The sequence below is a fragment of the Drosophila yakuba genome, chromosome 3R (genome assembly GCF_016746365.2).
Source record: "Drosophila yakuba strain Tai18E2 chromosome 3R, Prin_Dyak_Tai18E2_2.1, whole genome shotgun sequence".
In the NCBI taxonomy this organism is placed as follows: domain Eukaryota; kingdom Metazoa; phylum Arthropoda; class Insecta; order Diptera; family Drosophilidae; genus Drosophila; species Drosophila yakuba.
In genome coordinates this window covers 25,386,137-25,411,116 of record NC_052530.2, presented here as the reverse complement: position 1 = coordinate 25,411,116, position 24,980 = coordinate 25,386,137, and the positions used below count along the sequence as shown (strand labels likewise).

Genomic DNA, 24,980 nt, shown 5'->3' with positions numbered 1-24,980 from the left:
AGCTACACAGCAAGAAAAGCTGCTTCTAAAGAATATATAAGTTTTTATTTTGATTTTTTTCCATCGCATAGATTATAGATATATTGATATATTGAATAGCCACATTTTTAATACGTCTAAGTAAAATTTTAAATGTGTTCAATTCCAAAAAATATACATTCTTAAGAGAATTTTGATGTATTTATTTCATTACTTTTTTAAGGCAACCTATTGATAATTTTTCATTATGTGACGTTCTCGTACTCTCGTGCAATAAATATGGAATAAATTGAATTTTGCATTGCGAGCAAATGAAAATAGCTCGATACTGGTATTACCCAGAGACTCCAGATTCAATTCATCAATTGCAGCCGAGTCATAGGCATCGGATATATATATTGTCCAGATAAAAACGAACGCCACTACGAGTTCTATCTCATTCGCAGCTCGTGCGTAGTAAACTCGATTAAGGATCTGTGCGGATTGTGACTGGGATTCCGGCAGTGATTCTGGGAGTGACAGTGACGCCAGCTTTCCACCATGCTCCTAATTGGATTACTAATGCTGCTCCATGCCGGCCTCCAGTGCGTTGCTTTCTACACGGAAAAACGTATGTCTTTTAAATTGTAATATGTACTATTGAAGCTAACAACCTAAGGAAAATACTATTATAAGTAAAGCACATAAATAAAGTACTATATATAGTGTGCACTATTTAATCGTTTTTATTTATTTATAAATATGCTTCCTGCGCAGCTTCCTTTATGGAGTCATGTAAGATTTACGAACCGGAGTTCACCAAGTGCTCAACTCGCTCCATACAGGCATTTATGAACCAGCTCGTCAAAGGTGAGATACCAGTATGTTAACCACATCCTACGACATGCGACTGACTTGGTATTATCCTTTAGGTGTGCCCGAAATCGAGGAATCCTTTGGACCCATCGATCCCATGAGGCAGGAACAGTTGGTGTTCAATCAGGATAACAGCGACGTGGCCACGCTTTCCGCCAATCTTACGGATATGCTGATCAGTGGCTTTGGCAAAATGGTGATTAAGGAGAGCAAGTGAGTAGCTATCGATTCCACCCAGCCGTCAAGAGCGATCAAAAGTTGCTCTATTGAGGTCGTTGAGCTTGTATAGGCGAACATCTTTAATGGGAAACTCCCAGACATAAGTTTGTCCGATTTGATAATGCACTTACGTTTCTATACCTGCATCCATTCTAATATTAGACTCTTAAATGTTATTTCACATTGATCTATCAATTAGTTTCGCGCACGTGGTGTTGCCAGTCGCAATAAATTGCTTTCAGGCTTTGCATCTATGAATAATAATAATGGATAAATATAAGTAAGACTTAAATTTTTATTATACCAATGTGTATTTATTTTTCACCACCAGGGTCAGCAAGAAGGATTTTAGCTGGCTAACGAAGATCTATCTGCCCCAAATGCGAATGGATGGCCACTACAAAATGGTCGGTCGCATTTTGCTGGTGCCTCTGCAGGGCAATGGAAAAATCGTTATGGAAATAGGTAAATTCGAATGATAATTGCTACTAAGTGGAAGATAAACGGATGTATTGCCACTGACAGATGATCTGGACATACTGATGAGCACCAAGACACGCCTCTACGAGAAGGGCGGCTACACATTCTACAATGTGACGTCCGTGAAGGTGAAATTGGAGGTCGGCAAAGTGCGCACCAGGATGGATAACCTCTTCAACGGCCACAGCAAGGAGGTGGAAAAGAGCACCAATCAGTTCTTCAACGACAATTGGCAGAATGTCTTCGAGGCACTGCGTCCACTGGTGGTTGAAACCGTGGAACGAACGCTACTAGATCTTCTCCACAAGACATTCGCCCTCTTTCCAGCCAGCTTCTTCGTGGAGGACATACCCACCTCCTTGACCTTGTATGGTCGCAAATCAGACATGATCACATAAAAAGTCTTTCTTTACTAAATAAAGAAAGAACACCAATAATATAGTCACATGTTAGTATTGTTAATTAGGAGTAAAAAAATGTAATTCTTTTAACTTTCTGACCATTTTCAGCCAAATTATACCGAAAATACCAATCGTAAATATTGAAATTTTGACGAAAATCGATTTTCTGTTTTTTTGCGTAAATTATTATCAGTATTTTGATCACAGCATTCGAAATAGTATTCCAAATATGGCATACCTCGTTGAGTTCGTAATTAAATTTCCAATCGAACTGTGTTTTCAGAAAAAAATTCTATTTGTTTCAGATTTTTTTCAATTTTTGATGATGTTACCCCTTACAAAAAATGCGAAAATTTGGCCAAAAATTATTTTAACAGAGTCGGTCAAAAAGTGATTTGGCTGGTTAGTATTGGTAATTAGGAGTACAAAAATGTAATTCTCTTAACTTTCTGACCATTTTAAGCCGAGTTATACCGAAAATACCAATCGTAAATATTGAATATTTGCTAAAAATTGTTTTTCCTTTTTTTTTGCGAATATTAACTCGACTATAGCGTTCTCTATTGTTTTTAATCATTTTATTCTCTGTGAGTGCCTAGACTAAATGTTAGTGTAACTTATTAAATGCTTAGTTTAGAGGTATCCTAATATGGGATGGCACAGTGCTCCACATCCGGCTGCCAATTCAAGTCGATAGATCAGTAGAACCAGTCGTACTTGAGATATTCGCCTTCGTGTTTCAATGCGGCAATCGAGGTGTGGCGCACGTGTCCTGTGCGTGCGAAGATCCTGCGATTGCCCACCGGCTGCAAGGTCCTGAAATTGTCCACCAACGCACCATCCTGCGTGTCCGACAGCTGACGGAATCGGGAGATCTGCTTGGGCGAAATCGGGATGGGATCGGGGAACAGTATCCAGGTGACGGCCTCCGAACAGGGCGGTGTGGTCAGGGAACCTGGAGAATCAACATGCAGTATTTAGTTGAGTGACACTAAAGATAAACATCGCTTGTAGACATCGATTCGATGTCAGGTAATCCTCAGGTTATTACCTGCTTAAACGCTCACTGAATACTAATTGCAAATATAATAGAATTCTTTAGTTACTTACCCTTGTAGGTGTAGAACTTGTCCACATCCACGCCAGCAATCAGCGAGGAGAGCGAGAAAGTGACGTTGAGCGTGGCCTCCTGGTTGGCGTCGGCGATCAGATGCAAATGCCGGTTAATGGTCACCAGGCCGGGTCCCTCATCCTCGTCGAGCTGTGGAAGCAACACAAATCGGTTTATAAATCAGTCGAAACAAGCTCAACTCCTCAACCACTCACATTGAAGAAGAAGCCCAGGACGGCGGCACCATCCGGATGATTAAGAGCCTCCCCAATGGTCGCGTACTTCTTGTTCCGGTGCACAATGTGCATCTCCATGGTGTAGCGGATGTCGTTGATGACGTGCTCGGATCCACGGTTGTTCTTGTCGCCCCAGTGGAAGTGCAGACCCTCCACCTCGAACTCACCGGGCAGTTTGGCGCCACGGATGTAGGGCAGAAAATCCTCGCCCACCTCAGACACATTCACTTTGGGTATGCTGATGGAAACTGAAAATCACCGGATTAATTAGCACTAATTCTACACTGCGCAAATTGGTCAAAAATGGGTAATTTCAGTGGATATCAAGTCAAATCATACCCGTGTGTCCATTGTTGATCATTTTCAGGGGATAGGGCAGCAGGTTGTGGTAGCCAATCATGTCCACCGCCGGCATATGAATGGCCATTGTCTGAAAGGAGGATGGGCAAATGGGCTTAGTTGGGTTCCCGTTCCCGCTTGGCTGGGCCTTAAGTTGCTGGCTGGTCTTACCCGGCTGGTGGTGATGGCAATTGGGGATTGGGTCTTCCCCGCACAGTGACCATGATGACGCGCCCAGCGACGCTGGTTGGGCTCGGAGTAGCCGAAGACATGACTGCTGACAGCTGGAAAGGAAGGTATGTTTGGTTTACAAAACTGTAGGATGTACAATGCTTAATGTTTTTGTTCAGAGGGTTTGGTTTCGAAACAAAGGCAATATTAAGGAACAAATTAATAAATACAAATAAATGTATTTTATATGCCATTCGGATTTACTACGAGTATGTGCAGTCTTTCCACAACGAAACCGCAATCAATTAGTCGCTGGAATGCGCGCTTAGTCCTGAATCAGGCAAAATGATTAAAGTGTTTCCCCATTTGCAGACCGGCCGAACTCACAGACCCGCAATCTGCGATCTTGAGTCCACGATTGATGAGTGATCACGTGCCCGTGCAAGTGGGTGCTATTCACCCCCTTCGGTTGACCTTCTCCCGATTTTCCGGGGCTATCTCTGACATATACGAGCACTTGTGAATTACGGCATAATAAATGGGGCTCCGTAACAAATATTGAATATCTCTTTCTTTTTTTAGTCAATGGCTGGGCAAATAAATAGCTTAGTGGGTAAACAGGCTTCCAGGGAAAGCTCGGAAAGAGTGCGGACGCCAAGGGCACGTTCGGGCCAATAATTAGATATCGCCGCGATTGATATTGATTTAGATCCAGATAATGGCGCGGGCAAACAATTTTCATTATTTTCCAACGCGATTGAAAGCTGGCAGCAAATTCCATGGAATCTTTTGCAAGGCGAAAGGAAATACTTATTTAACGGCTAATTTGCATGTGATTGGTGATAATTTCAGTTTGAAGAGCTCGCTGCGAATTAACATATCATATGACATGGTTTTCCATTGTGCCATTGTCTGCACAACTGCTCGATATGTCACTAAAGCACACATTTTTGTGTGCACTGCTCGTCGATTGATGAATTAGTCTAATTAGTTGTTTATTTGTAGTAACGTTTATTATATTATATTATTTATTTCAGTCCCGGCTATCAAAGTCTTAGATAACTAATTAGTTAAATTGAGCATTTTGTCAGGTATGGCCATCGGGCATTATGTCATCCACTTTATATATTATAAACATATTACTTTCAGCTACTATTTGCATTTGTTCGTTGTAATCGATCTTTTAAGTCCGTACTGATTAGGAAAATAAATAAATATATTTTAAAGTCTTAGGAAGTAGATTACAGATTTCCATTTAGCATGTAAATAGTAATTATAGAGCTTCCGTAAAGATGACAGATTGCATTTTGAGTAGTTTTTGAAGTGCTAATAACTGGTCAACAGCAAAAACCTCAACAACTTCAAGTCCAGCAATACGTCTAAATCAAATGACGGCCAATAAAATGTATTAATTGACAGTTTCAAGTGGAATGAACACCATTAAACTGGTCAAAATTAGCTTCGTGAAGTGTGTACTTATGACTGCTAATGCCAAGATCCCACCATTATCAGCTATTGACATTTCGTAATAGACACGAAGCAAATGCACAAATAGCAACGATCAAGCACTAATTCACTTTCTATTCTAAAAAAAAAAAGTATACATTTTATGTAATAATGAGAAAATAAATATTAAGAAAAAACAATATATTTTAAGAAAATATTTTAATTAGAGAACTAAAATTGGTGCTTTTCTCAAAGTGCACAGTTGCCTGGGGGTATGACAAACCATTAATTCTCAAAGAAAAGTACTTCCCGCGAATAGATATCAATTTATGGCTATTTTGGTTTCAGTTCACTATATAGTAGCTATCTGCACAACTTGGACCCTGACAAACACGAGTGAGTCACAGGACTTCGTAGAAATGGCAATGCAATTACCTTGCGACCAGCAGATTAGCAAAAACGAAGCCTCAAAGAAAGTAGCGCACTTCATGGTTCACGGTTCCGTTCCAAAGTTCTTAACTCCTGACGAGCGGCTATAGCACCTTCCGATCGGGTGACGGATTCTAGACTGCGCGGACGTTTCGCTGGCGGAGCACCTTCACAACTTCCTCAGCGGGCAGTCAACGAACTACTTGAAAATTCGAAAGCTGAAATCCCCGCCCGAAGCGCGTGCACCGCTCACACAGATACGTACACACACCTGTGCAAAAGAGTCGCGCGAACAGCCGACGATCGATCGATCGATGGGAATTTGGCGAGGAGGCACTGGAGGATCGGAGGAACATGGTGCAAGCCAGCCCACTAAGTCGTCCACTTAGCGAAATTGAATTAAATGTAGCAGACGGCTGCACCACCCTGCGTATGCTTAACGCATGGCGCAAACACGGCGTATGCTTAACGTCACGGAAACTCAATCGAACCGCCAAGCCCAAGACCAAAAGGGCGTCATTATGTCGATCAATGCTGGCCGAAATCAAAAATCAAAGGGTAAAACTCGTCATAATTCGCACCTAATGCCGCCCTCGATCATTTACGATAATATTTTGTTTTGCATACAATTTGCCGATTTATTTGTTTGTTTTCGGATAGTCACTGCGCGTTACTGAGCCAACAAGTCGCGCGGCAACGTCATGTCGAAAGTCGCTAATTAAGTGCGGAGTCCTCAAAAAAATCCAACCGATCGATCGCTGCCGAGGCAATGGGGCATATTCATTGAGCGATTTTCGCACGTTTTCAAGTTTCGGCTAAAACGAATTGGAGCGTTTTCAGCTTATTATGCCAGATCTGAGCCGTTTTTTCATGCTCATGCGTTACAGAACGCTGATATTACACATGTATGGGCAGTTCGTGATCCACATGTGGGAATGATAGTGTTTCAAATTGCATACATATGTATATAGAGGGCACTCTGATATCTATTTATATCTTTATGGTGGCCATTCAGTAGTCACACGAAGTCGCACATTTGCAATTGAATTGTCCAGATATCATAGGCCAGACATTTTGAATGCCAAGGTTTAGAGTGGGATTCCAGTTGTCAGAGTCCCGTCGTAAAACACTTGAGGAAAATTGTGATGGAAAAGGTGTTACTTCTTGCTTGTGCACTGTATTTGAAATGCTAATAAAGATGGTGGGTATTGTCCATTAGTTTACCTTTTATCAAGTAACATTTAAGCAGCAATATGACGATCAGTTTTACTCTTACTTTGTATACCATTTTTTCAACTACCGATGGCATGTAAACTATAGAAATTTCTTTCTCTCAAGGAAAAAATAATATGAATAATCCAATTTGAATCAGGTAATCTAGTTTCAGGTAATCTGATTCGGTTACCGGTTCTATTCGGTCCGTTCAGCTTAGTGATTTTCCCGCTGCTAATTTAATTGTTTGAACACGATTGTGAAGAGCCCAAAATTATGGCCCAAAAAGGTGTCAATATTTATCAGAGTATAATCGCATGATTATCACATGAGCAGCTCGTCTCAAGAGGAACTCCCCGCCGTTTTAGGCATTTCCATTTAATCTAGCATGCAATTGATTATGCAAACGTCAAGCAGAATAAATCAATATTTGCTAGCTTACGCCTCCATATCGATCACTAAGTCACCTGTCAGCATCGATCAACAAATGTGGAATAGTTCGTCAAGTGCGAAAGGTGGCTTCTTTTAAGGCGGAACTCACGTGCCGGCAATTAGCAGCCTTTTAGCCAACTATTATTCTATCTGAGGCCCCAACTTGTGAGATCGCAATCATCTAACATCTAATACGGGTAATAAAGCAGTTACAACCACGGCTCGGGGAGCCTCCCAACGCACTTGAGATGCTCGGCCAGTCGCAATAACTCAATTATTTGGCCATAATAAAAAACATCAAATCCGATTGAGGCGATTTTACGAGCGATCTGGTAACTAGACATACTCCCTGCATATAAATACTTAAAAAGACATTAAACGAGACGCCGAATACGGCGCATACAAATCAGCCTACTACTCTCGCCCAGATTTCGCATAGACGGGCGCACCTGCGAACCGTGCAGAGAATCCCAGATAAGCACACCAGTTTTATCAATTAAAAACACCTAGACGCGGTTCTGGATCCACATGGAATACTCTATCAGTGATCGAATATAGCGTTGGCGTCATTCCACAAGCCTCCGATTGTCCGAAATGTCAATGGGGGCGACAGGCGGTGACTTATTTTTGGCCAAAATCGCGACTTCTCCGTCGTGAATGGCTTAAAATAGACCCATTACTTATCAGCCCTAATTGATTAGCGGAGGCATGGGCTTACATCCCACGCAATGCTCAATCAATTCAACCTTATCAATTGTTTTGCTTTATCTTTCGCAAAAATCTTGTGGCATACTTTCGCGAGCAGCGCCTAAAAGATTGAATTCAAAACGCTTCGTTGAAACATACAAAAATCTTTATTACAAACTGCAATGCAATGCACTTAGGTAGTAAAATGAGGGACAAAAACAATAACCGAATTTTTAAACAATAAGCAACAAAAAATGATATGAAACTGCTTTATATGGCAAATATCGACCTGAATATCGCAACTTTGGCAAACAGTTTTGGCTTACTTTGGTTTGGTTTAGTTTTCGAATTTAATCAGTGCAAAATAAATGCTAAGCTAAAAATCAATACTAAACTACTATTCGATGAATTTGCACTTTAGGTAAACGCTTTTGTCATGGTTTATAAATATAAATATAGAAATATGAAATAGTATTGACTTCGTTTTCCAGTCCTTGTGATGTACAGGTCATGTCTTCCGCTTTTTAGGTATTTTCGTTTTTTGGTATTCAGGTTCAACGAGCCAAGCTTTCTCGTCCTCAAGCTTTCACATCAATATAGAGATTTAATAGATAGTCATTTGGAAGGCCAAATAGCTAGATCGTTTGAAAAATGATTCCAGTATTTCCACTTTGTGTCATTTCGATGGCAGTTTAGTCCTCCTTCTCCTCTTTGGCGGACATGAAGAGCTTCTGGCAAGTGAAGGTCAGCGAGTCTAGAAAAGAAAACCATATAAATGTCGGACAATGGCACCCATTGGGGTTAATGTGAAGGGCTACTCACCAATCGTGCTCTGCACCCATTTCGGCTTATTCTTCCACACGACGCCCACGTAGTAGAAAGGTATGCCAATTATGGTGATTAATACCCCCATTCCGACCTCATAGGGCGCCACATAGATGGGCACGACGACTAAGAAGGCGCACACGATGACGAATAGGGCGGGAATCCACACGGCGACCTGTCACAACAGGAAATATAGTTAGATTAGTGTTGCTAAAGAGTTTCATCTTCTAGAACTATAACGTTGCTATCGAAATAAAGATCTCGTTGGCTATAGAACGTCTAAATGGGCAACACTGATTAAGCTATACTCACTTTAATTGGCCGCTCCATGCAGGGACGGGTGTAGCGGAAATATAGAACCGCCGACACCGACAACATTATAAAGAACGATTCCACAATGCTGGCATAGGTGATCAGCACATACACGTCGCTCACCACCAGCATCACAATGGAGAGAAAGCACTGCCGAGAGGGACACATTCAAATCAATTAGGGATTAATTACATAATATCATTTGTGCGCTAATTGAGGGGCGCAGCTCACCAGAAAAACGAGCGACGGCAGCGGGGTGTAGCTCTTCACGCTGATGTGGGACAGAATCGCCGGCATGTGTCCATTCCGGGCACCCACAAAGCAGATGCGGGAGGAGGTCATGATGTGGACGGAAAGGCCGCCAAAGGCAGAGATGGCCACCATGACGGGTATGATCAGTGAAAAGATGCCAAGAATCTTATCGCCAAAGGTCTGTGAAGAGAAGAGATCAATTGAAATCATTTGAAAATCCACTGGTCTAATTGACTTTTCTCATTCCGATCAAATAATTTAACATTCCTAGCAGTTGATCGCATTTTTGCAATTTTAAGCTATAAATAGACAGAATCGTTAATTATAGGGCTGGCAATAAAAAATGACTGATTTAAAGCTTATATAGCTTTTTTTAAGTAAAAATATTAATTTTACTGTCTTGCAGCCTAATTTACTGATTCATGTATAATCTGATCGGAGTGCAAATCGGAACGGGGTCGCTAAATTCTCACCACAGCGATGGCATTGGAGGCGATCATCTCCGAGGGCGACAGCACGGCCAGATAAGCCACATTGGCCAGCACATAAATGGCGGTGACCAGAGGCAGTGAGATGTAAATGGCACGCGGCAGGTTGCGATATGGATCCCGCAGTTCCTCCGTCATGAAGTTCAAGTAGTTCCAGCCGGCATACGAAAAGATGCCGGAGTAAAAGGCCACCGACATCTTGCCGGGATCAGTCTCAGTGTTTTCAAACGGTCGAGTGAAGTTTTCCACGTTGCCCATTAGCATCCAGACCAGACCGACCAGAATGATCATGACCAGGGCGGCGATCTTGGTGAACATGATGATGTTTTGCATCTTGGTGGTCACCTTCATGTAGTACGAATTCAGGTAGGTGAGGAAGCAGATGGTGATGGCCGCCAGCAGTTGCAGCGCTATTTTGGGAATGTGGCAGGCTCCGCCGAAAAAGGGTTCCAGCACGTAGGAGGCAAAGGTCAGGCCCATTATGGCATTGGTCGTAGGCCTGCAAGAGATAAGAACACACACAATCAGTGGAAATTTTTTGCAGACTGCATTCAGACATATGTCCTGCTGATAATGTCCGCATGCAAAAGTGGAAAAGCAGATATTTGCGCTTATCGCCGATCCTAAACAGCAAAAATAGCTGGCAATAAAACGCTCAATGCAGAACTGGCGGAACTGCCCCAATAAATAAATGTATATAGCGCAGATTAAGTGATAAGGCTCGTTTCACTTTCTAAGGCTCTAATACGCAGCCCAAAGCTTAACCTTGAAAAACCGGCTGCATCTACACCGATCCGAAGTATTCCGTCTTTCTAGTCTTATCTGAAAAGTTCTTGAACTTGACCCTGACTGAAAATCAGGTTCTGTGTACTTCCTTATCTATGCTATTTCGTAAAAAACATATAAATAAAAGAAAAGGTTAATGAGCTTTTACTTTTACTCCAATGAGTTCCCTTTGGCGATAATATGGTAATTTGAAATCAATCAGCGAAAGCAATTTGATACCGTCGTAGTCATGTTTTCGCAGAAAATAAAGATAAGGAAACATAAGCGTCGAAATATTCGCGAATATTCAAACAATATTGACCAGTAAGACTCACACGAATATCATCATGGCATCCCAGAGATACAGGAAAGCCGGCAGCGATCCGTACGCCTCAAAGATGTACGCGTAATCCCCTCCAGATTTTGGGATGGCAGTACCAAGTTCCGCGTAGCAAAGGGCACCGATCATGGACAGCAGTCCGCACAGCACCCAGATGACCAGCGAAGCGCCCACGGACTCCACCTCCCGGATGACGCCTTTCGGGGACACAAAGATACCGGATCCAAAGATGATGCCCAGGATGATGGCCACTCCTTCGAGGAGGCCCAGCTGCTTCTTGATCACGACCCTGCTGCTGTCCGACTCGGCGGATCCCTCGCGACCCTGAGCTTTCTCGGCAGGATTCGCCGCTGGTTGGGCTATGCTGGAGGGAGGATTTCCGGAGCTGGGGGTCAGCAGGACCATTTCGCTGGACGGCGACTGCAGTTCATCGGTGGCGGGCATGGCGGCTATATATGTATTGTGTCCAAGGGCTAAAGTATTATTATCCCGCTGCTCTGTGACACAATCTTCGCACGCGACGTCTGAAAGCGAACTGTAACTGTTTCTTTGGCCGATGTCCCGTTAATTGATTAAACGAGGCAAGTGTGTTCGTGGGTGTGACTCCCCGCGTGTGTGCCTGTGTTTGTATGTTTATTAATGTGTTTTTCAATTGTATTGTATTTGGCTTATCTACTCCTGCTCTTCCTCTTCTTTCTATCCGCCGGCTAGCCTTAGTTTGTTTTGGTCGGCTCTTCGCTTGCTGCCCTCTCGCTCGCACCAACAACACACCCTGCAGATGAGTCTTTAGCACATAAAACTCACGATTTTAACGAAAATTCACACTCCGTCTCGCGGAATTCGGTTAATGGGTCTGGTAAATAAGAGCAGACATCGAGGTAACCGCCGAATTGTGCAAACTCTGCGGTTTAATTGAAGAATTGGCACACTATCGGTCAAAGGTTTTTCAACCCCACGTTTTCCCGAGCACCGTCGCAGTGTGACCAGCTCCGGGCTGTCTCTGAAATACCTGGGGTGCTTTTCTGCAAGATACAGGGTGCTCTTTTTGTATTTAATATGTATTTTGTTGTCATTTGTCTTTTAAATATTATTAAAATAAATCTTAACAGCTAATTAAATAATAGAATAAACTCAATCTGACGCATTCCATATTTTAAAGAGCTGTTGGGATTTTTTAAATTATTAAGCCCCCAGAAAACTACGCGCGAAATTTCAAACACAAGCAGAGGCGCGATCTGTGAAAGAGTGTGGCCGTATCGCACACACGAAGAAAACTTTCTATTTTGGACAATGGCATTTTAGAAACTAACCATCGTGGTGGAGAACATCGCTAAAAATGGACACTCGCTATTTTACAACGAAAAAAAAATTCCAGTAAAACTTATCGAATAAACAGGTAGACCACACTACTTCAGAATATTGAATTTGTTTAATAAAATAAATAAAAATCAAAAAAATACAAAATATTTGTTTTATAAAAAAATAAAGACTTGGTTTATTTGTGCTTACAGAAGAGAAAAGAAAAGAAAGAATACAGTTTAAATTAAAGTTGAAAACAGATTTTTTTTTAGTTTAATTTTATTGGAATATATTATTTATCAAGAATTAAGTACAAGTCTTTTTTAAATTCACTTCTTTAATATATTTGTCGTGCGCGTGTCGAAAAATCACTCACGTGCTTGTTTCTGTTTTCCTATCGGTACGAACAGTAGACCAGGTTGGTCGAACGTCTATCGCCAATCGATATCATTAGACCTATTAATGAGCTAAAAGTAAATCAAGAGAAGAATACGGATCACAAAATGGATTTTGGAGCTCTGCTGCACCTTGCCAAAAAGAAGAGTGATGCGGTCACCAAGGATGAGGTGAGAAGCAAACAGGTGTCCAGTTTATCCTTTGCGTGAGATTTTGAAACTCGGAGAACGCGGTTTCGTCTGCATTCCCTTTGTGACCCAAAAACGTATGCAGCATCTGATCATTGTCATCTTTCACCTTTAGCGTCAGGGGCAGGGGAAATACTACAGCACCAAGTATGCGCCGCCCAAGAAAGAGTCCAAGGAGTCCAAGCAGCTGTCCAACAACATCCAGAAGTTTCTCCAAAAGAAAGAGGCCGAGGAGGCGAAAAAGAAACGCGAGGAGCGCCAGAAGCTTAACGATCTGCTCGCGAAGAGGGACGAAAAGTCCAAGAACAAGATCCGTAAAATGCTGAAGGTAACCAAGTCGGCGAACAAATCCGTGTTGGAGGATGCCAAAGACTACGATAAGGCCATCGATGGCCACGAGGCGGGCGAGGGTCAGGGCGATGACTACGGCTACGTGTCGAACGAAGCGAATGCATTTTACGAAAAGTACATCGAAAAAGTGCGAGATGTCCAGGAAGACAAGGGATTCGCGCCCAGCAGGCCACAGTCGCTGAGAGATCTTTCTGGGACCAAGGAGCGCGTTAAGGCGGCCATTACCAGGGAAAGAGAGGAGGCCAAGAGTCACACACGTCAGCGGAGCAGTACAAGCACTACCCCATCCAGCGCTACCAAGTCTAAGGAGGCCTCCGTGGCCCGTTCTTATAGTACCTCTAAAACACTGTATGACCCGAACGCAGAGAAACGCGAGGAGGAGCGCAAAAAGCGGCAGGAGGAGGAGCAGCGTCGAGCGAAGATCAAACGACCTGCTCAGCCGCCGCCAATGGACTTCCAAGCCTTGCTTCGCTTAGCAGAAAAGAAACAACACGAGCCCGTTGTCTTCGAGGTGCAGAAAAAAAAGGAACCGGAACGTTTGTTGTCGGCCCGTGAAAAACGTGAGATGGAAGAGCGCCAGCGGCAAGACGAGCAGCGCGCCCAGCGACTCAAGATGCGGGAAAGTGAAGGCAAGGAGGGCATTTCGAAACCCATCCCCAATCGGATGGAGGCTAACGGACGCATCCCCAAGCTGAATCAAGCCAAGCCAGCCAATCCACCAAGTGAAAGCTTTAAAAAACCAACGACCCCACAGCCAACGAAAAGCAGCTCAAGCTCCACCAGCTTATCCAGTTCCAATTCCCATTCCTCTACTAGTCGAAGTTCTGCTTCAAACACTAAGCCCGCTACTAAAACAGTTCCAGTGCCTGCTAGGTCTGGGCCAACTGCATCGGCGGTTGGAAAACCTAGCTCCAGTTCTAGCAAAGCGCCGGTCGGAAAGACGCGACCGATTTCCTCATCGAATGTTCAGAGATCTGAGGTCGTACGACAATTCCCGCCCGCAGATGTCAAGAGACGAAAAACTGTTGAACCGCCAGTCAACAAAAGTAATTAAACATGTTCGCTATTGGATAGATTTTAGATATATATTTTTTGTTCGATTTTTAAAGGACGCATTTACGACGACGATGACGAGGATGAATACGATTCGGAGCTGGATGACTTCATCGATGATGGCGACTGCGAGGAGGACATATCTTCCCATATCCGCGACATTTTCGGTTATGACAAGCGGCGTTATAAAGGAATGGACGACGATGACCGTGGGATGGAGTCCAGTTTTGCACAAATGCAGCGCGAGGAGTACATCAGCAAGAAGTTGGGTACGTAATAAACCATATGGCGAATGAAAACCCATAATAATGACATCATTTTCGTAGGCATGCAAGAGGATCTCGAGGACATGCGCTTGGAAGCAGCGCACAAGAAACAGAAAATGGCCAGAAGATGAAACGGATAGGACACACAATAAATTTAATGTGTGTATGCCATGTCGCATACTGTATTTCATCCCGACCTGGCCTAATCCGTCGCCATATGGATTTTGGCCGCAGAGCCTTGGCATGATATGTATATTCCCATATATGATAATTTGAATTCATTAGTATGCAACGACTGAATTTTAATAATAATTATGTGTGCTGTCGCTGGAGAAGGCGCTGTGTTAGTGCAACAGGAATGCAATGGTGATTTGAAGTGCAGTTCAAGTAGATTGACGGGCAGGAAATCCAGTGAATTGCATAGAAAAAAGGGAACAGCAATAAAGTTTTTTTTTCGCCTTGGCAACATAAATATGTTTTATTACACAAGAGTGCTGAATATGTCGTCTTTACAGGGTATGAAATTAATCTTGTTTTATGCAAATGCCGAATTTAATTGAAACATGAAATTTATCTAAAAGTCTAACGTAGAAACAATGGGAAAATTATTGAAAATAATAGAATGGGAATTTGTTTGAATAAGAAAAAAACAATTTACCGCCAAAAACTTTTGTGGGTTTATTAAAGTTATTAATTTTAATTTAATCTTTAATTTATCGTCGTTTGTTTTTGTACATATAAAATATTTAGAAGTTCAAAAATTAAGACATTCGTCGAATTTGAGGCAATCATTCGGACATCTTGATGTGCGTTTGGCATTCATTGGATCTCCATTTTGAAGACAATATCCTTAACATAGTATGATGCTTTCCTACTTCTTGTCCTTGGCCTGCAGCTTCGAGTGGATCATGTCCTTGAACTGCGACAGAATTTTGTTTTCGCGCTTCTGTCGCTCCTCCTTGCTGAACATGGCCAGTGCGCGCTTCTCGTCGGCGGAGTACAGCTGGTTTTCCTTTCGAATACGGACGGCCTCCATGCGCCGATGTCTGCTGCCGCTCATCACATAGCCCACGGACTCGAAATTGGCGATCTCATCGGAAGTCAGGCCGATTTCACCACGGCGGGGAATCCGCTTGCCCTCGGCAATGTAGGCAGCCATGGCGGCACCTTCTCCTGGCAGCAGGGCCTTGCCGAAATCCTTTTGATTGAGGCTACCGCCAGGTCGCAATGAGGGTCCCACGTCCTCGTCGTTGTGTGTGCCACTTTCCTTGTTCTTGGACTTACTGGTACTTGAGGAGGAGCTCTTCTTGGACTTTTCCGACTCTGACTTACGCTTCTTTTTCTTTTTCTTAGACTTTTTGTCCTTTTTGCTGGCAGACGACTTTTTCTTTTTAGGCTTCTTGATACCGTCGGCAGTCTTTTCCAGCCACACATCTTCATCCTCGGACTCATCTTCGCTTTCCGAACTGGAACTAGAGCTGCTGGACTCTTCGCTACTATCCTCGCTGCTGGAAGAACTAGAGGAGGAACTGGAATCTCTTTTGCTCCTTTTCTTTTTGGACTTCTTTGACTTTTTCTTCGACTTCTTTTCAGATTTCTTGTGTTTGCTCTTGCCCTTTTTCTTTTTCTTCTTGGGTCCTATGTAAGAGCCCTTGACCAGTTCCACATCGTCGCTTTCTGGCCGGGATGGACTCTTGCCCCAGACCTCTGCTACGCCTTCCTCGCCAATGCGAACCCTCTGGTTCCTGCGGGCATTCACAGCCTTGGAGTCACCTTTGAATTGGTGGTTCGACGATCCTCTGCCTCTGTGCTGCGACCTGGACGATAGTTCGGCGGGGTCATTAATGAAACTACCCTCGGGAGCCCTTCCCCGGAAAGGATTCTGCCGCCTATCGTTGTTTTCATGATAACGATCGCTGGGCCAGCGTTCCACAGATTTTGGCCGGGATTTGCGATTTTTGGAGGGACTTCGCGAGCGACTGGATCGGTCACTGCTGCTGCTGGAGCTTCTGGAGGAAGAGGAGCGGCTTCTGCGGCGGTGTGACACTGCATCCTTTTCTCTGGAGCGACGAGAGCCGCGATTGGAAGTCCTTTCCCTGTGGTGCTCCCTCTCCCTGTCTCTTTCCCTCTCCCGGGAAACTGATCTCCTGTGTTGTGGTTTCTGGTAAGTCCTTCTTTCCGAGCGTGAACGACCCCTAGAAACAGACCGGCGGCGTTCCCTCTGCCTGCTGCGACTCCTGCTGCGTGAACGCATGTTGAAAATACAAGTATTCAACAATTTCACCGGAAAATGCAAAACAAACGTTTGTGGTTATTGGTGAACCGACTTCGATACCCCACTTCATCGATAGTGTCGGCGGCTTATCGATAGGCAACAGCTGACTAAGAGATTTTAGCTGCAGAAGGTCACACCAAAACGAACTTTGCAAATATACTCGCCAAAATAAAGTTTATTTATCGCCAAAAATGCTGTAATATAAATATAATAAACTATACTGGGAAAGCTATCAATTGCTACCAATGGCGCGCATTACGTGGAGGGGCCATTCCATTCAGGAGCTGCTGTAAGCTTGGAAATATCCCACTCCCCAAATGTACCACACTAATTTGCAATGTTTTTGTTTATTGTTTACTTATTTATTAGATCCATTTTGCGGCTTCGTTGGTCATATATGAAACACTGCTGGCACTCTTTAACATTCAACGCCCACATGAACTCCTCCTACGCCTCGGACGTCTGTCTGACCCCCATTTTTTGGTTTGTGGACAACTACACTCACTGCCTAGGACCGGTAACACTATGCTACATAACATTTTATTTATCATTCATAAAAATGTTTTTTTGTTTTTTAAATTATTTAGTTCTTTGTTGTTGGCGTGGCTGCCTTGACCACTTCAGTCGTTAGTATCGCATACTGGATTGGCTTGCCCTTTTGGTGGGCCAAGAGTCAGTTGATGACGTACTTCCTCCTCGTTGTGGGCAATTGGCTGCTGCTTAATGTGGTTTTCCACTACATTATGGCTGTGATTACGCCGGCTGGTCATCCGCCGGAGGGCGTGTCTCTGGTGGAAGCGGTTAGCATGTGCGGCAAGTGCATAGCTCCCAAACCACCGAGGACTCATCACTGCTCCATCTGCAATCGCTGCGTTCTTAAGATGGATCACCACTGTCGTGAGTATCTGCAGTTCTCTAAAGCCTTTCGGCATTAAGTTACATATATTCTTTATATAGCTTGGCTTAACAATTGTGTGGGGTATGGTAACCATCGGTACTTCTTTCTCTACATGACGTACACCACTTTGGGCTGCCTGTTTCTTATTTTGTTTGGCTTGGAGATTGGCCACAAATACCTTTGGTTGGAGCATGGCGAAAACTGGACGGAAATTGAGCCCTTGGAGGGGCAGCCAGTCAAATTTAATCTCAGTGGGCACATCATTCCAGTGGTAATCCAGTAAAGTGACTTTTGCCAGGGACTTTATTTCATCTTTCTTTCTTTTTTTAACTGCAGACACATCCGCATGAGTACGATGAGTTTATGCTGCCTCCAGCGGTGCACAATCTTCCAACACCCATTGTGGACACAGATGCCGCTTCGCCTGGTCGACGACGAGCGCTTTGGTTCATGGCGTTCACGAATGTGGCCGTGGTCTTGGCTCTCGGAAGCCTCTCCATTTGGCACGCCAAGCTAATCACTCGTGGTGAGACAAGTGTAGAGGCTCATATTAACGAAGCGGAGCGAAAACGGCACCTCCAGCAACAACGCATTTATATTAATCCATATAACTTTGGCACTAAAAAGAACTGGAAGTTGTTCTTGGGTCTGGTGCGTGGCAGGTACGTTGAATTTCTTAAGTAAAACCTTTTTTTACTTGATCATCATGCAGATCTTTTTGGCGAACTGTGCTTCTTCCATCCTGGCACAAACCCGAAGGCACTGGGCTGAGTTTCCACACGGTAAATGATGCGCCCTTCGAGGACGAGTGGCCGTAATTCTAAGATAGAAGCTATTGTGATGCCAGCAAGTCAATATTAAGTTAATAGTTTACGTTTAAGCTCAATTTAGTAGGATTGAAAAGCTTTTATTTAGTAAAATGTAGTAATTTAAGCCTTTTACGATTCCAAAGTTTTCTCAAAATGCATTACTCGTATGCATTAAAATGCGAAGGCATGTACTTTGTTTCCATGACGACTAGAAACACAATGACGCTTTTATACTACTACTAGCTTAATAAAAGACACAACTAGTATACAAATCATTTTGCGTTGTCCTTGACAGCCTGTGCCGGTATGGCAACTTGTTGCCAGGACAAGGTTAAGGCTATGAGTTTGTTCAATAAGACTTGGAAGTACTCAAGACTTAAAGATGTCGAAGGCTTCCGGATCAGAAGATGAGCCTCTGGTGCCAGATGACTTTGATGATGACTTCTACAAGGAACTATGCGACAAAATCCCTGAGGTACCTAACTAAAAAATTGGAACCTAGCTGAATAATACAAATATTATCTATAGGCCACCAAAGCTCTGCGGCAAAAGGATACTCCCAATAATGCGGACAATGTCCAGAGGTTGCTCATCTGCGGCAGTCGCTATAAAAGCGATCTGAGACTTGAGAAGGAGCGATCCCAGGAATTGCGAAAGGAGATTGAAAGCCTGGAAGAGCGCTTGGAAAATGCCGCTCGGGTCACTAAAATGGACATGGCCACCATTGAGGAGTTACGTGGGGTCATAGGTAAGTAGTATTAAAATATTTGTAATAAAAAAAGCTTAAATAATACTTTTAATTGGCAGAGGGTGCCTGGAAGCAGAAGGATGCTGCTCAGATTCGTGAACAATCCGCTCAGGACGAGGTTTTGAGTCTCCGCGAGAAACTGGATGAATCAGAGCAGATGGTGGCCCATCTGAATGAGAAACGACTGGCCATGAGCAAGCGGGACGATGGCAAGGAGCGGGAGCGTCTTAACGCCGAGATTGCCGATCTCAACAAGCGAATGCAATTGCAAAGGACCTACGCCACGGAACTGGACAACACCATCGAAGGATTGGAGGCCAAAAACAAAGAATTACTCAAGCTACTTGATGTTCGTTAAATGATTGCCCTAATTTACCATCAAACTAATCGATATTTCACATATTAGGAAACCTCAAGCGATGCCTGCAACTTGAAGCGCAAAAGCGATGCCCTGACTAAGGAACTTTCCACAATGAAAACCGAGGAGTCCCGCTACCAGGAGCAAATTTCCCACATGAAAGCCGCCAACGAGCACTTAACCAAAGTAAAAGTGCGCCAGAACCTGCAGATCCTCTCCCTCAAGACGAACCTAGAGCACCTAAATACGCAGCACAACGCAGCCAATAACAAGCTGGCCAAGATCACGGTGGATTTGGAGTACACAGTGCAGGAACGGGATAAGAACAAACGGGCTCTGAATCAGCGCATCAATCTACTGAAGGTGCGCGAGGATGAACTGATAAAGGTGCGCCAGGACAATGGGAAGCTGGCCAAGTCCCAGGAGGCGATTGCTCGAAAGTATGCGGTATTAGACGAGGCCAAACGAGAAGTGGAAACGCTGAACATAAGGCTAAGGTATATAGCTTATATTCAACAGAAGATCCTTTTCTAGATACTAGATACTAATCAACATATTGCAGAACCCAGCTGGGCACCCAAGACAAGGAACTGGAGTCGATGCGCCGCGTGGTTCATCATTTCGAGAAGAACAACGAAAACTTGACCAAAGAGCGGGATTCCCTAAGGCGAGAACTGCAGGCTGAGCACCAACAGCTCGAGCAGAGCAATGCACTGCACCAAGAGGCACAGCACGAAGTGCGTGCTCTTAAGGACACCATCACCACGATGGACACCAAGCTGAAGAAGCTCAACGAGGACGCCAACAAGCTCAAGAAGGAGAAGACCAAAAAGCTGGACGAGATTCAGCACTGGATAGACAAATTGGATGCCTTGCAAAGTAAGGCTTTTAACTTTTTAATGATCTCTAATTTTAATTTGGAATACTATTCCTAGATGAGATGCACTTGAAGGAGAACTACGAGATTGAACTGAAACGCACCATCAGCGACTTGGAGGCAAAGTGCTCCAAGTTCCAGCAACAGCATGATGCTCTTGCCGCAGAGCGTCAGACCCTTCAGCGCAGTGTCCAGGTGGCCGATGAGGAGCGACAAAAGCTTCGTGATCAACTGGTGAATCTACAGGCGCTCGTCGAGAAACTGAAGGCAAAGATCGGGTACAGGGATGCCGAGATGTCCAGGCTTCAGTTGCAGATCGATCGCATGGAGAAGGAGCGGCGTCTGCTGCGCAACGATATCCGGCATGCCCAGCTGGGGCAGCAGCACACTAAGGCGGAGCTGCTGGACAAGCGAAAGGAGAACGATCGGCACGCCAAGTCTCTCCAAGAGGACGAGCAAAAGTTGGCGCGCCTGCGCAAGGATGTGGACAACCTGATGAACGAGAAGAATGCTATCAGTGCGGCGCTGACCAAACGCAACGAGGAGTTCGATCGACTCAAGCACAGCCAGGAGAACCTGCAAACAGTGTACGATCAGACCCAGAGGCAGTGCAGCCAGTGTCAGGACGACATGCGTTTAATGGGTGTGGAGATAAAGAATCTGCGTACGGAAAGGGATGTCTTGCGCGCGGATAGAGAGAGTGCAGCGGATCTGCGCCAGGAACTGCTGCAAATGCATCGCATGCTCAACCAGGAACGCATCAAGGCGCGTGCGCTGCAGGACGAGATGGTCACGCCCATGAACGTCCATCGGTGGCGTCTCTTGAGCGGCAAGGATCCAGAAAAAATGGATCTTCTCGGGCGCATAAGTATCCTGCGAAAGCAATTGCTTCAGCAAAATGTAGCCGCCTTGGAGCAGGAACGTGCCCTGAATGAAGCCCAACAGCTCTATGCAGCCTTGAGGGAGTTCATGCTCAAGCTTCCCAGCCATAAAGTGCGGGCGGAGCTCAACACCGTTAAGGTATATCCTTATAAAAATGGGATTGTTATGATGGTACTATTATATTTCATCTCCCAACAGGCCAATCTATCCGCCAAGGATCGGAAGCTGAAGGTTCTGAAGGCCGAGCTCAGTGCCCGGGAGGCAGACGAGAAGTCGAAGAAGGAAAAGCTGGAAGAGATGCGTGCTAGCTTGGCCCTAACCAAGACCCAATTGCTAGAGGAGAAGAAGCACAAGCAGAAGCTCCTGGAGGAGCGACAGTTGCTGGAGCAGATGCATTGCTACTCCGCGCCCGCCCAACTGCCTAGGACTCTGGGTGCGGGTTTCAAGATGGTCAGTAGCTTACTCTAATACTACTATTGCCATACAATATACACATTACTTTTGATAACAATGTTTTCTTTAATATTCTGAAAGTGTAAAAGATACCCTATCGACGTTGGAGGTGGGTCTCCATATGTAGATATGTATATGGTGCTACTATCAATCGGCTCGTTTAGATTAACTTTCGCAGTTGGCAGACATGTCGAACACTTGTTCCGTGAATTCATCGTCGGACGCCTTGCCATTGCGAATGGAAAAATCCCCTCTGCCAGTGGAATTCTCCTTGTTCTCCCGATGATGCAGGCGCAGTTGTTCCTGGAAACCCTCTATCAGGTGCTCCCTGGCCTTGAGGTCGATCTCGTTGATCCTGAGCTCGGCTTTCATGACCTTGAGTTGGCGGGTCTGACGGCGATTAATGCGCTGCTGGATGCAGAGCTTCTGGCGCACACTCGGATCGGGTAGATATGTCATCTGGCGCTTGAACTCCTCGTGCACGTGCTCCAATGCCGCTAGCTCCTTGGCCTTGTTTTCCCGTTCCACGGATAGCCGAATGTTGCGCTTCAGAAGCTGTTGAATCTTGCTGATCAACTCGAAACGGCGCGGATCCTTGCCCAGCATGACACGCCAACGATGGATGCGACAGGGGCGTGACAGCTCCTCCGAGTAGGCGGATACCCTGAGCCTCTCCTGGTTGAGCTGGCGCTCCAATCGAATCACATCATGGCGCATGGCCGCCTTGTTGCCCACCTCACGCTGCATGCATTCGTGTGAAGTTCGCAGGTTGACCACTTCCAGTTTGAGCAATCTGATGTCCTCCACCCTTTGGTTGTATTGCATGGTTCCCCGATCGATGGCCTTCTGCATCATATCCAGTTTCTCCTTTAGCAGACGCACCTCATCGTTCCTTCTAACCATTTGCAAGCCCAACAGGCTCTTCTCTTTGGTGACCTCGTCCAGGGCACAGGCCATGTTCTTGAATCGCTTTTCATCGGTGTCAATAGTGTGGGTGGCTTGTTCCAAACGGATCTTCATCTCCCGAAGATCTGACTTTGTGCTGGCCAACAGGCGACTTTTGGAGTGAATCTCGTTCTGCTTCTGCTTCACAGTTCGGTTCAGCTGCTCAATTTGGTTCTTCAGGCTGGAGATCTCCTTTTCGTTAATGGCCAGCGAGCTGGTCATCTGGTTGATCTGGTGCGTCAACTTGGTCATTGTATTCTGCAGCGTGGAGCGGTCCCTTGAGCACATGTCCATCGACTTGATCAACATGACCTTCTCCGAGTGGATTACTTCCATCTGCTTCTTGACGTTCGTGAACTCCAGCTGTTTCTGCTGCAGCTCCACTTGGAGCACCTCCAATCGCTCAGTCTTCAAGGCTAGTGTCTCTACAGAAATCATTTTAGTATTAATTTCAACTTACAATAGTTTCATTCGTGGAGCTTACCCTCTATCCCATCGATCTTCTTGTAGGCATCATTGAGCTCCATGCTCTGCTCCCTCTTTTCCCGAGCTATTTTCTGCACCTGCAGGTCCTTCTCGTCCAGCTGCTTGTGGGCTCGAAGCAGATCGGTTAGCAAATCCTGCATTTGATGACGAATACTGGCGATTTCGTGTCGCACTCCGGCCACAATGTCATTCAAACGGGTGATCTCCACTCTCAGCTTTTCTCGCGAACGATGTATTTCCTCCTTTTGGCGGATGGCCTCATCCAGCTTGACGGTGGCCATCATTATCTTCTTCTCCTGCACCTTGAGCTCATTTCTTAAGGGTTAGTTGCAAGCATAGCTAAGTTATCCACATTATTCTAAGAACATTTATTTACTCACTGTTTCACCAGGACTTGATCGTTGAGCTCCGTGTTCTTTTTGGCCAGCAGGTGGAATCGTCGCTCCAAGAGCACTGAGTCGTCAGCCTTCTTTTTGGCATCCCGCTCGGCTGCACGGCGCGCCATCACGAGATCTGCCTTATCCCTTCTCTGGGCATCGTTGAAAGCATCGGCCACCTTCAGACTCGTCTGCAGCTTGTTCTTCTCCTCCTCCATGAGGCGGAAGGACTTGGTCAGGGTATGGTTCTCCCGCGACAGACGGTCGTTGCGCTGCTTCAGTGCATCGTTGATGGCAGCTAGCTCCACAAAATCCTTATCCGCCGCCAGAAGTTCCTGGTTTTGCTGCACTACCGTTGCCAGCTCCTTGTTCAGATGCAGCAGCCGATCCTCGTACTTATCCGCCTCCACATTACATCTGTGCTCCAGCCTAAAGTTCTCCGACTCGGCTTTCTTCACCCGCGCATTGAGCTTGGAGATAATCTCCTTGGACACCTCAATCATGCCTTCCACCGTCTCCGAGTAAACGCGGTTAGTATGCAAACGCTTTTGGTAGTCCTTAAGCTCGGCAGCCAGCCGATCGCGCTCCCTAAGAACCAAGCGATGAAGTTGGAGGTCCTTGCTGCGAAAAAGATAAGTTTTAGTATGTTAGGAGAAGTCAATGGAAAATGAAAGAAGAACTCACGTTGAGATGGGTACCTGTTCAGTCATGGCTCTTGGCATATTTGATTGATCGCCACGCACCAGCGACATCAGCTGGAGCTGCATGGTCTCCTCTCGATTCTTGGTAGCGTCCTCGTTTCGCCAGGCGTCCTCCAAAGACTCCCGCAGATGCTCCATCATCGCCTCCGAGGTGGACGTGGTTCGCAGGGCCATTCTCAGCTTTTCATCCGCGGTTCTCACCTTCTCGTGCATTGCCCTACCTTGGTCCACCTCGGAGACGTAGTGCGTGTGCAGTCTGAAGAGGATGTCCACGTACATCTTAACCTTGCCCGCGAGGAAGGGGAAGCGTTCGCTTAGATCTTGCACCAGCTGGTAGGAGTTTGAGAAGAACTTCTCGTCAAGATCTCGCACAAGATTTATCTGCGCCGGCTCTACGCTATCCCGGAATCGCTCCTGCAAGTGCACCATCGAAATCGTCTTGGAATACACGGAGGAGCTCTTTTGGAGCCTGGACATCTTGCGCTGCATGGTTTTCATCTTCAGGGTATCAACTAACAAAGGAAAACAACCCGCGAAGGATTGCAGAACAACGAAGAAATCCTACCGAAAAATAAAGAACAAAAAATTGAAAGTCAACAAAAAAAATTGTTGTGTATCAGTGTGACGTTGAAGTGTAAT

The 24,980-nt window shown here is 45.1% G+C and overlaps 8 protein-coding genes across 10 annotated transcripts; 4 read left to right on the top strand and 4 right to left on the bottom strand.

Moving 5' to 3' along the window:
• Positions 1-383: 383 nt before the first annotated feature.
• Positions 384-1,974, top strand: LOC6538308. Its single transcript, XM_002098799.4, has 5 exons — positions 384-589; positions 736-828; positions 891-1,047; positions 1,385-1,518; positions 1,579-1,974. Exons 1-5 carry the CDS (start codon positions 520-522, stop codon positions 1,929-1,931), a joined length of 807 nt encoding a protein of 268 aa, XP_002098835.1. The 5' UTR covers positions 384-519; the 3' UTR covers positions 1,932-1,974.
• A 523-nt stretch (positions 1,975-2,497) lies between these two features.
• LOC6538307 (carbonic anhydrase 2) lies at positions 2,498-6,969 on the bottom strand. Of its 2 annotated transcripts, none has more exons than XM_039375483.2 (6): positions 6,891-6,969; positions 3,792-3,904; positions 3,621-3,711; positions 3,261-3,529; positions 3,045-3,195; positions 2,498-2,889 (listed from the first exon to the last, which is right to left on the bottom strand). In XM_039375483.2, the coding sequence occupies exons 1-6, from the start codon at positions 6,952-6,954 to the stop codon at positions 2,633-2,635; spliced, it is 945 nt and encodes a 314-aa protein (XP_039231417.1). In that variant the 5' UTR covers positions 6,955-6,969; the 3' UTR covers positions 2,498-2,632. The 2 variants fall into 2 exon arrangements, with proteins under 2 accessions (XP_039231417.1, XP_002098834.1); XM_002098798.4 differs by lacking the exon at positions 6,891-6,969 and adding an exon at positions 5,673-5,841.
• A 1,176-nt stretch (positions 6,970-8,145) lies between these two features.
• On the bottom strand, positions 8,146-11,969 carry LOC6538306 (large neutral amino acids transporter small subunit 1). 2 transcript variants are annotated; one of them, XM_002098797.4, is made up of 7 exons: positions 11,656-11,969; positions 10,975-11,598; positions 9,860-10,373; positions 9,366-9,566; positions 9,135-9,284; positions 8,820-8,997; positions 8,146-8,751 (listed from the first exon to the last, which is right to left on the bottom strand). In XM_002098797.4, exons 2-7 carry the CDS (start codon positions 11,421-11,423, stop codon positions 8,690-8,692), a joined length of 1,554 nt encoding a protein of 517 aa, XP_002098833.1. In that variant the 5' UTR covers positions 11,424-11,598; positions 11,656-11,969; the 3' UTR covers positions 8,146-8,689. The 2 variants fall into 2 exon arrangements, with proteins under 2 accessions (XP_002098833.1, XP_039231416.1); XM_039375482.2 differs by having other exon boundaries at positions 10,975-11,969.
• A 697-nt stretch (positions 11,970-12,666) lies between these two features.
• LOC6538305 (protein SPT2 homolog) lies at positions 12,667-14,824 on the top strand. Its single transcript, XM_002098796.3, has 4 exons — positions 12,667-12,844; positions 12,978-14,259; positions 14,323-14,535; positions 14,593-14,824. Exons 1-4 carry the CDS (start codon positions 12,782-12,784, stop codon positions 14,661-14,663), a joined length of 1,629 nt encoding a protein of 542 aa, XP_002098832.1. The 5' UTR covers positions 12,667-12,781; the 3' UTR covers positions 14,664-14,824.
• A 203-nt stretch (positions 14,825-15,027) lies between these two features.
• On the bottom strand, positions 15,028-16,872 carry LOC6538304 (NKAP family protein CG6066). The gene has a single exon (XM_002098795.3). The coding sequence runs from the start codon at positions 16,784-16,786 to the stop codon at positions 15,404-15,406; it is 1,383 nt and encodes a 460-aa protein (XP_002098831.1). The 5' UTR covers positions 16,787-16,872; the 3' UTR covers positions 15,028-15,403.
• Positions 16,873-16,933: 61 nt separating this feature from the next.
• LOC6538303 (palmitoyltransferase ZDHHC16) lies at positions 16,934-18,786 on the top strand. Its single transcript, XM_002098794.3, has 6 exons — positions 16,934-17,096; positions 17,177-17,324; positions 17,395-17,704; positions 17,765-17,976; positions 18,042-18,367; positions 18,418-18,786. Exons 1-6 carry the CDS (start codon positions 17,053-17,055, stop codon positions 18,521-18,523), a joined length of 1,146 nt encoding a protein of 381 aa, XP_002098830.1. The 5' UTR covers positions 16,934-17,052; the 3' UTR covers positions 18,524-18,786.
• Positions 18,787-18,850: 64 nt separating this feature from the next.
• Positions 18,851-21,890, top strand: LOC6538302 (cilia- and flagella-associated protein 58). Its single transcript, XM_002098793.3, has 7 exons — positions 18,851-18,989; positions 19,043-19,262; positions 19,322-19,611; positions 19,669-20,117; positions 20,183-20,499; positions 20,556-21,517; positions 21,578-21,890. The coding sequence occupies exons 1-7, from the start codon at positions 18,897-18,899 to the stop codon at positions 21,845-21,847; spliced, it is 2,601 nt and encodes an 866-aa protein (XP_002098829.1). The 5' UTR covers positions 18,851-18,896; the 3' UTR covers positions 21,848-21,890.
• On the bottom strand, positions 21,879-24,967 carry LOC6538301 (cilia- and flagella-associated protein 58). Its single transcript, XM_002098792.4, has 4 exons — positions 24,325-24,967; positions 23,644-24,261; positions 23,262-23,578; positions 21,879-23,202 (listed from the first exon to the last, which is right to left on the bottom strand). The coding sequence occupies exons 1-4, from the start codon at positions 24,837-24,839 to the stop codon at positions 21,998-22,000; spliced, it is 2,655 nt and encodes an 884-aa protein (XP_002098828.1). The 5' UTR covers positions 24,840-24,967; the 3' UTR covers positions 21,879-21,997.
• Between the last annotated feature and the right edge of the window lie 13 nt (positions 24,968-24,980).

Excerpts from the sequence above, each read along its gene's own strand:
- LOC6538308 (XM_002098799.4), top strand. The coding sequence starts at position 520 with ATGCTCCTAATTGGATTACTAATGCTGCTCCATGCCGGCCTCCAGTGC. Across the intron at positions 1,048-1,384 it reads ATGGTGATTAAGGAGAGCAA|GGTCAGCAAGAAGGATTTTA; the intron begins GTGAGTAGCTAT and ends TTTCACCACCAG. Across the intron at positions 1,519-1,578 it reads AAAAATCGTTATGGAAATAG|ATGATCTGGACATACTGATG; the intron begins GTAAATTCGAAT and ends TGCCACTGACAG.
- LOC6538307 (XM_039375483.2), bottom strand. The coding sequence starts at position 6,954 with ATGGTATACAAAGTAAGAGTAAAACTGATCGTCATATTGCTGCTTAAA. Across the intron at positions 3,905-6,890 it reads TAAATGTTACTTGATAAAAG|CTGTCAGCAGTCATGTCTTC; the intron begins GTAAACTAATGG and ends CTTCCTTTCCAG. Across the intron at positions 2,890-3,044 it reads CAAGTTCTACACCTACAAGG|GTTCCCTGACCACACCGCCC; the intron begins GTAAGTAACTAA and ends TTGATTCTCCAG.
- LOC6538306 (XM_039375482.2), bottom strand. The coding sequence starts at position 11,423 with ATGCCCGCCACCGATGAACTGCAGTCGCCGTCCAGCGAAATGGTCCTG. Across the intron at positions 9,567-9,859 it reads CCTCCAATGCCATCGCTGTG|ACCTTTGGCGATAAGATTCT; the intron begins GTGAGAATTTAG and ends TTCTCTTCACAG. Across the intron at positions 8,998-9,134 it reads GCATGGAGCGGCCAATTAAA|GTCGCCGTGTGGATTCCCGC; the intron begins GTGAGTATAGCT and ends CTGTTGTGACAG.
- LOC6538305 (XM_002098796.3), top strand. The coding sequence starts at position 12,782 with ATGGATTTTGGAGCTCTGCTGCACCTTGCCAAAAAGAAGAGTGATGCG. Across the intron at positions 12,845-12,977 it reads ATGCGGTCACCAAGGATGAG|CGTCAGGGGCAGGGGAAATA; the intron begins GTGAGAAGCAAA and ends TTTCACCTTTAG. Across the intron at positions 14,260-14,322 it reads TGAACCGCCAGTCAACAAAA|GACGCATTTACGACGACGAT; the intron begins GTAATTAAACAT and ends CGATTTTTAAAG.
- LOC6538304 (XM_002098795.3), bottom strand. The coding sequence starts at position 16,786 with ATGCGTTCACGCAGCAGGAGTCGCAGCAGGCAGAGGGAACGCCGCCGG.
- LOC6538303 (XM_002098794.3), top strand. The coding sequence starts at position 17,053 with ATGGCGCGCATTACGTGGAGGGGCCATTCCATTCAGGAGCTGCT. Across the intron at positions 17,977-18,041 it reads GTGGGCACATCATTCCAGTG|ACACATCCGCATGAGTACGA; the intron begins GTAATCCAGTAA and ends TTTTAACTGCAG. Across the intron at positions 18,368-18,417 it reads TTGGGTCTGGTGCGTGGCAG|ATCTTTTTGGCGAACTGTGC; the intron begins GTACGTTGAATT and ends ATCATCATGCAG.
- LOC6538302 (XM_002098793.3), top strand. The coding sequence starts at position 18,897 with ATGTCGAAGGCTTCCGGATCAGAAGATGAGCCTCTGGTGCCAGATGAC. Across the intron at positions 18,990-19,042 it reads TATGCGACAAAATCCCTGAG|GCCACCAAAGCTCTGCGGCA; the intron begins GTACCTAACTAA and ends TATTATCTATAG. Across the intron at positions 19,263-19,321 it reads GGAGTTACGTGGGGTCATAG|AGGGTGCCTGGAAGCAGAAG; the intron begins GTAAGTAGTATT and ends TTTAATTGGCAG.
- LOC6538301 (XM_002098792.4), bottom strand. The coding sequence starts at position 24,839 with ATGAAAACCATGCAGCGCAAGATGTCCAGGCTCCAAAAGAGCTCCTCC. Across the intron at positions 24,262-24,324 it reads GAACAGGTACCCATCTCAAC|CAAGGACCTCCAACTTCATC; the intron begins GTGAGTTCTTCT and ends TCTTTTTCGCAG. Across the intron at positions 23,203-23,261 it reads GAAGATCGATGGGATAGAGG|AGACACTAGCCTTGAAGACT; the intron begins GTAAGCTCCACG and ends TGATTTCTGTAG.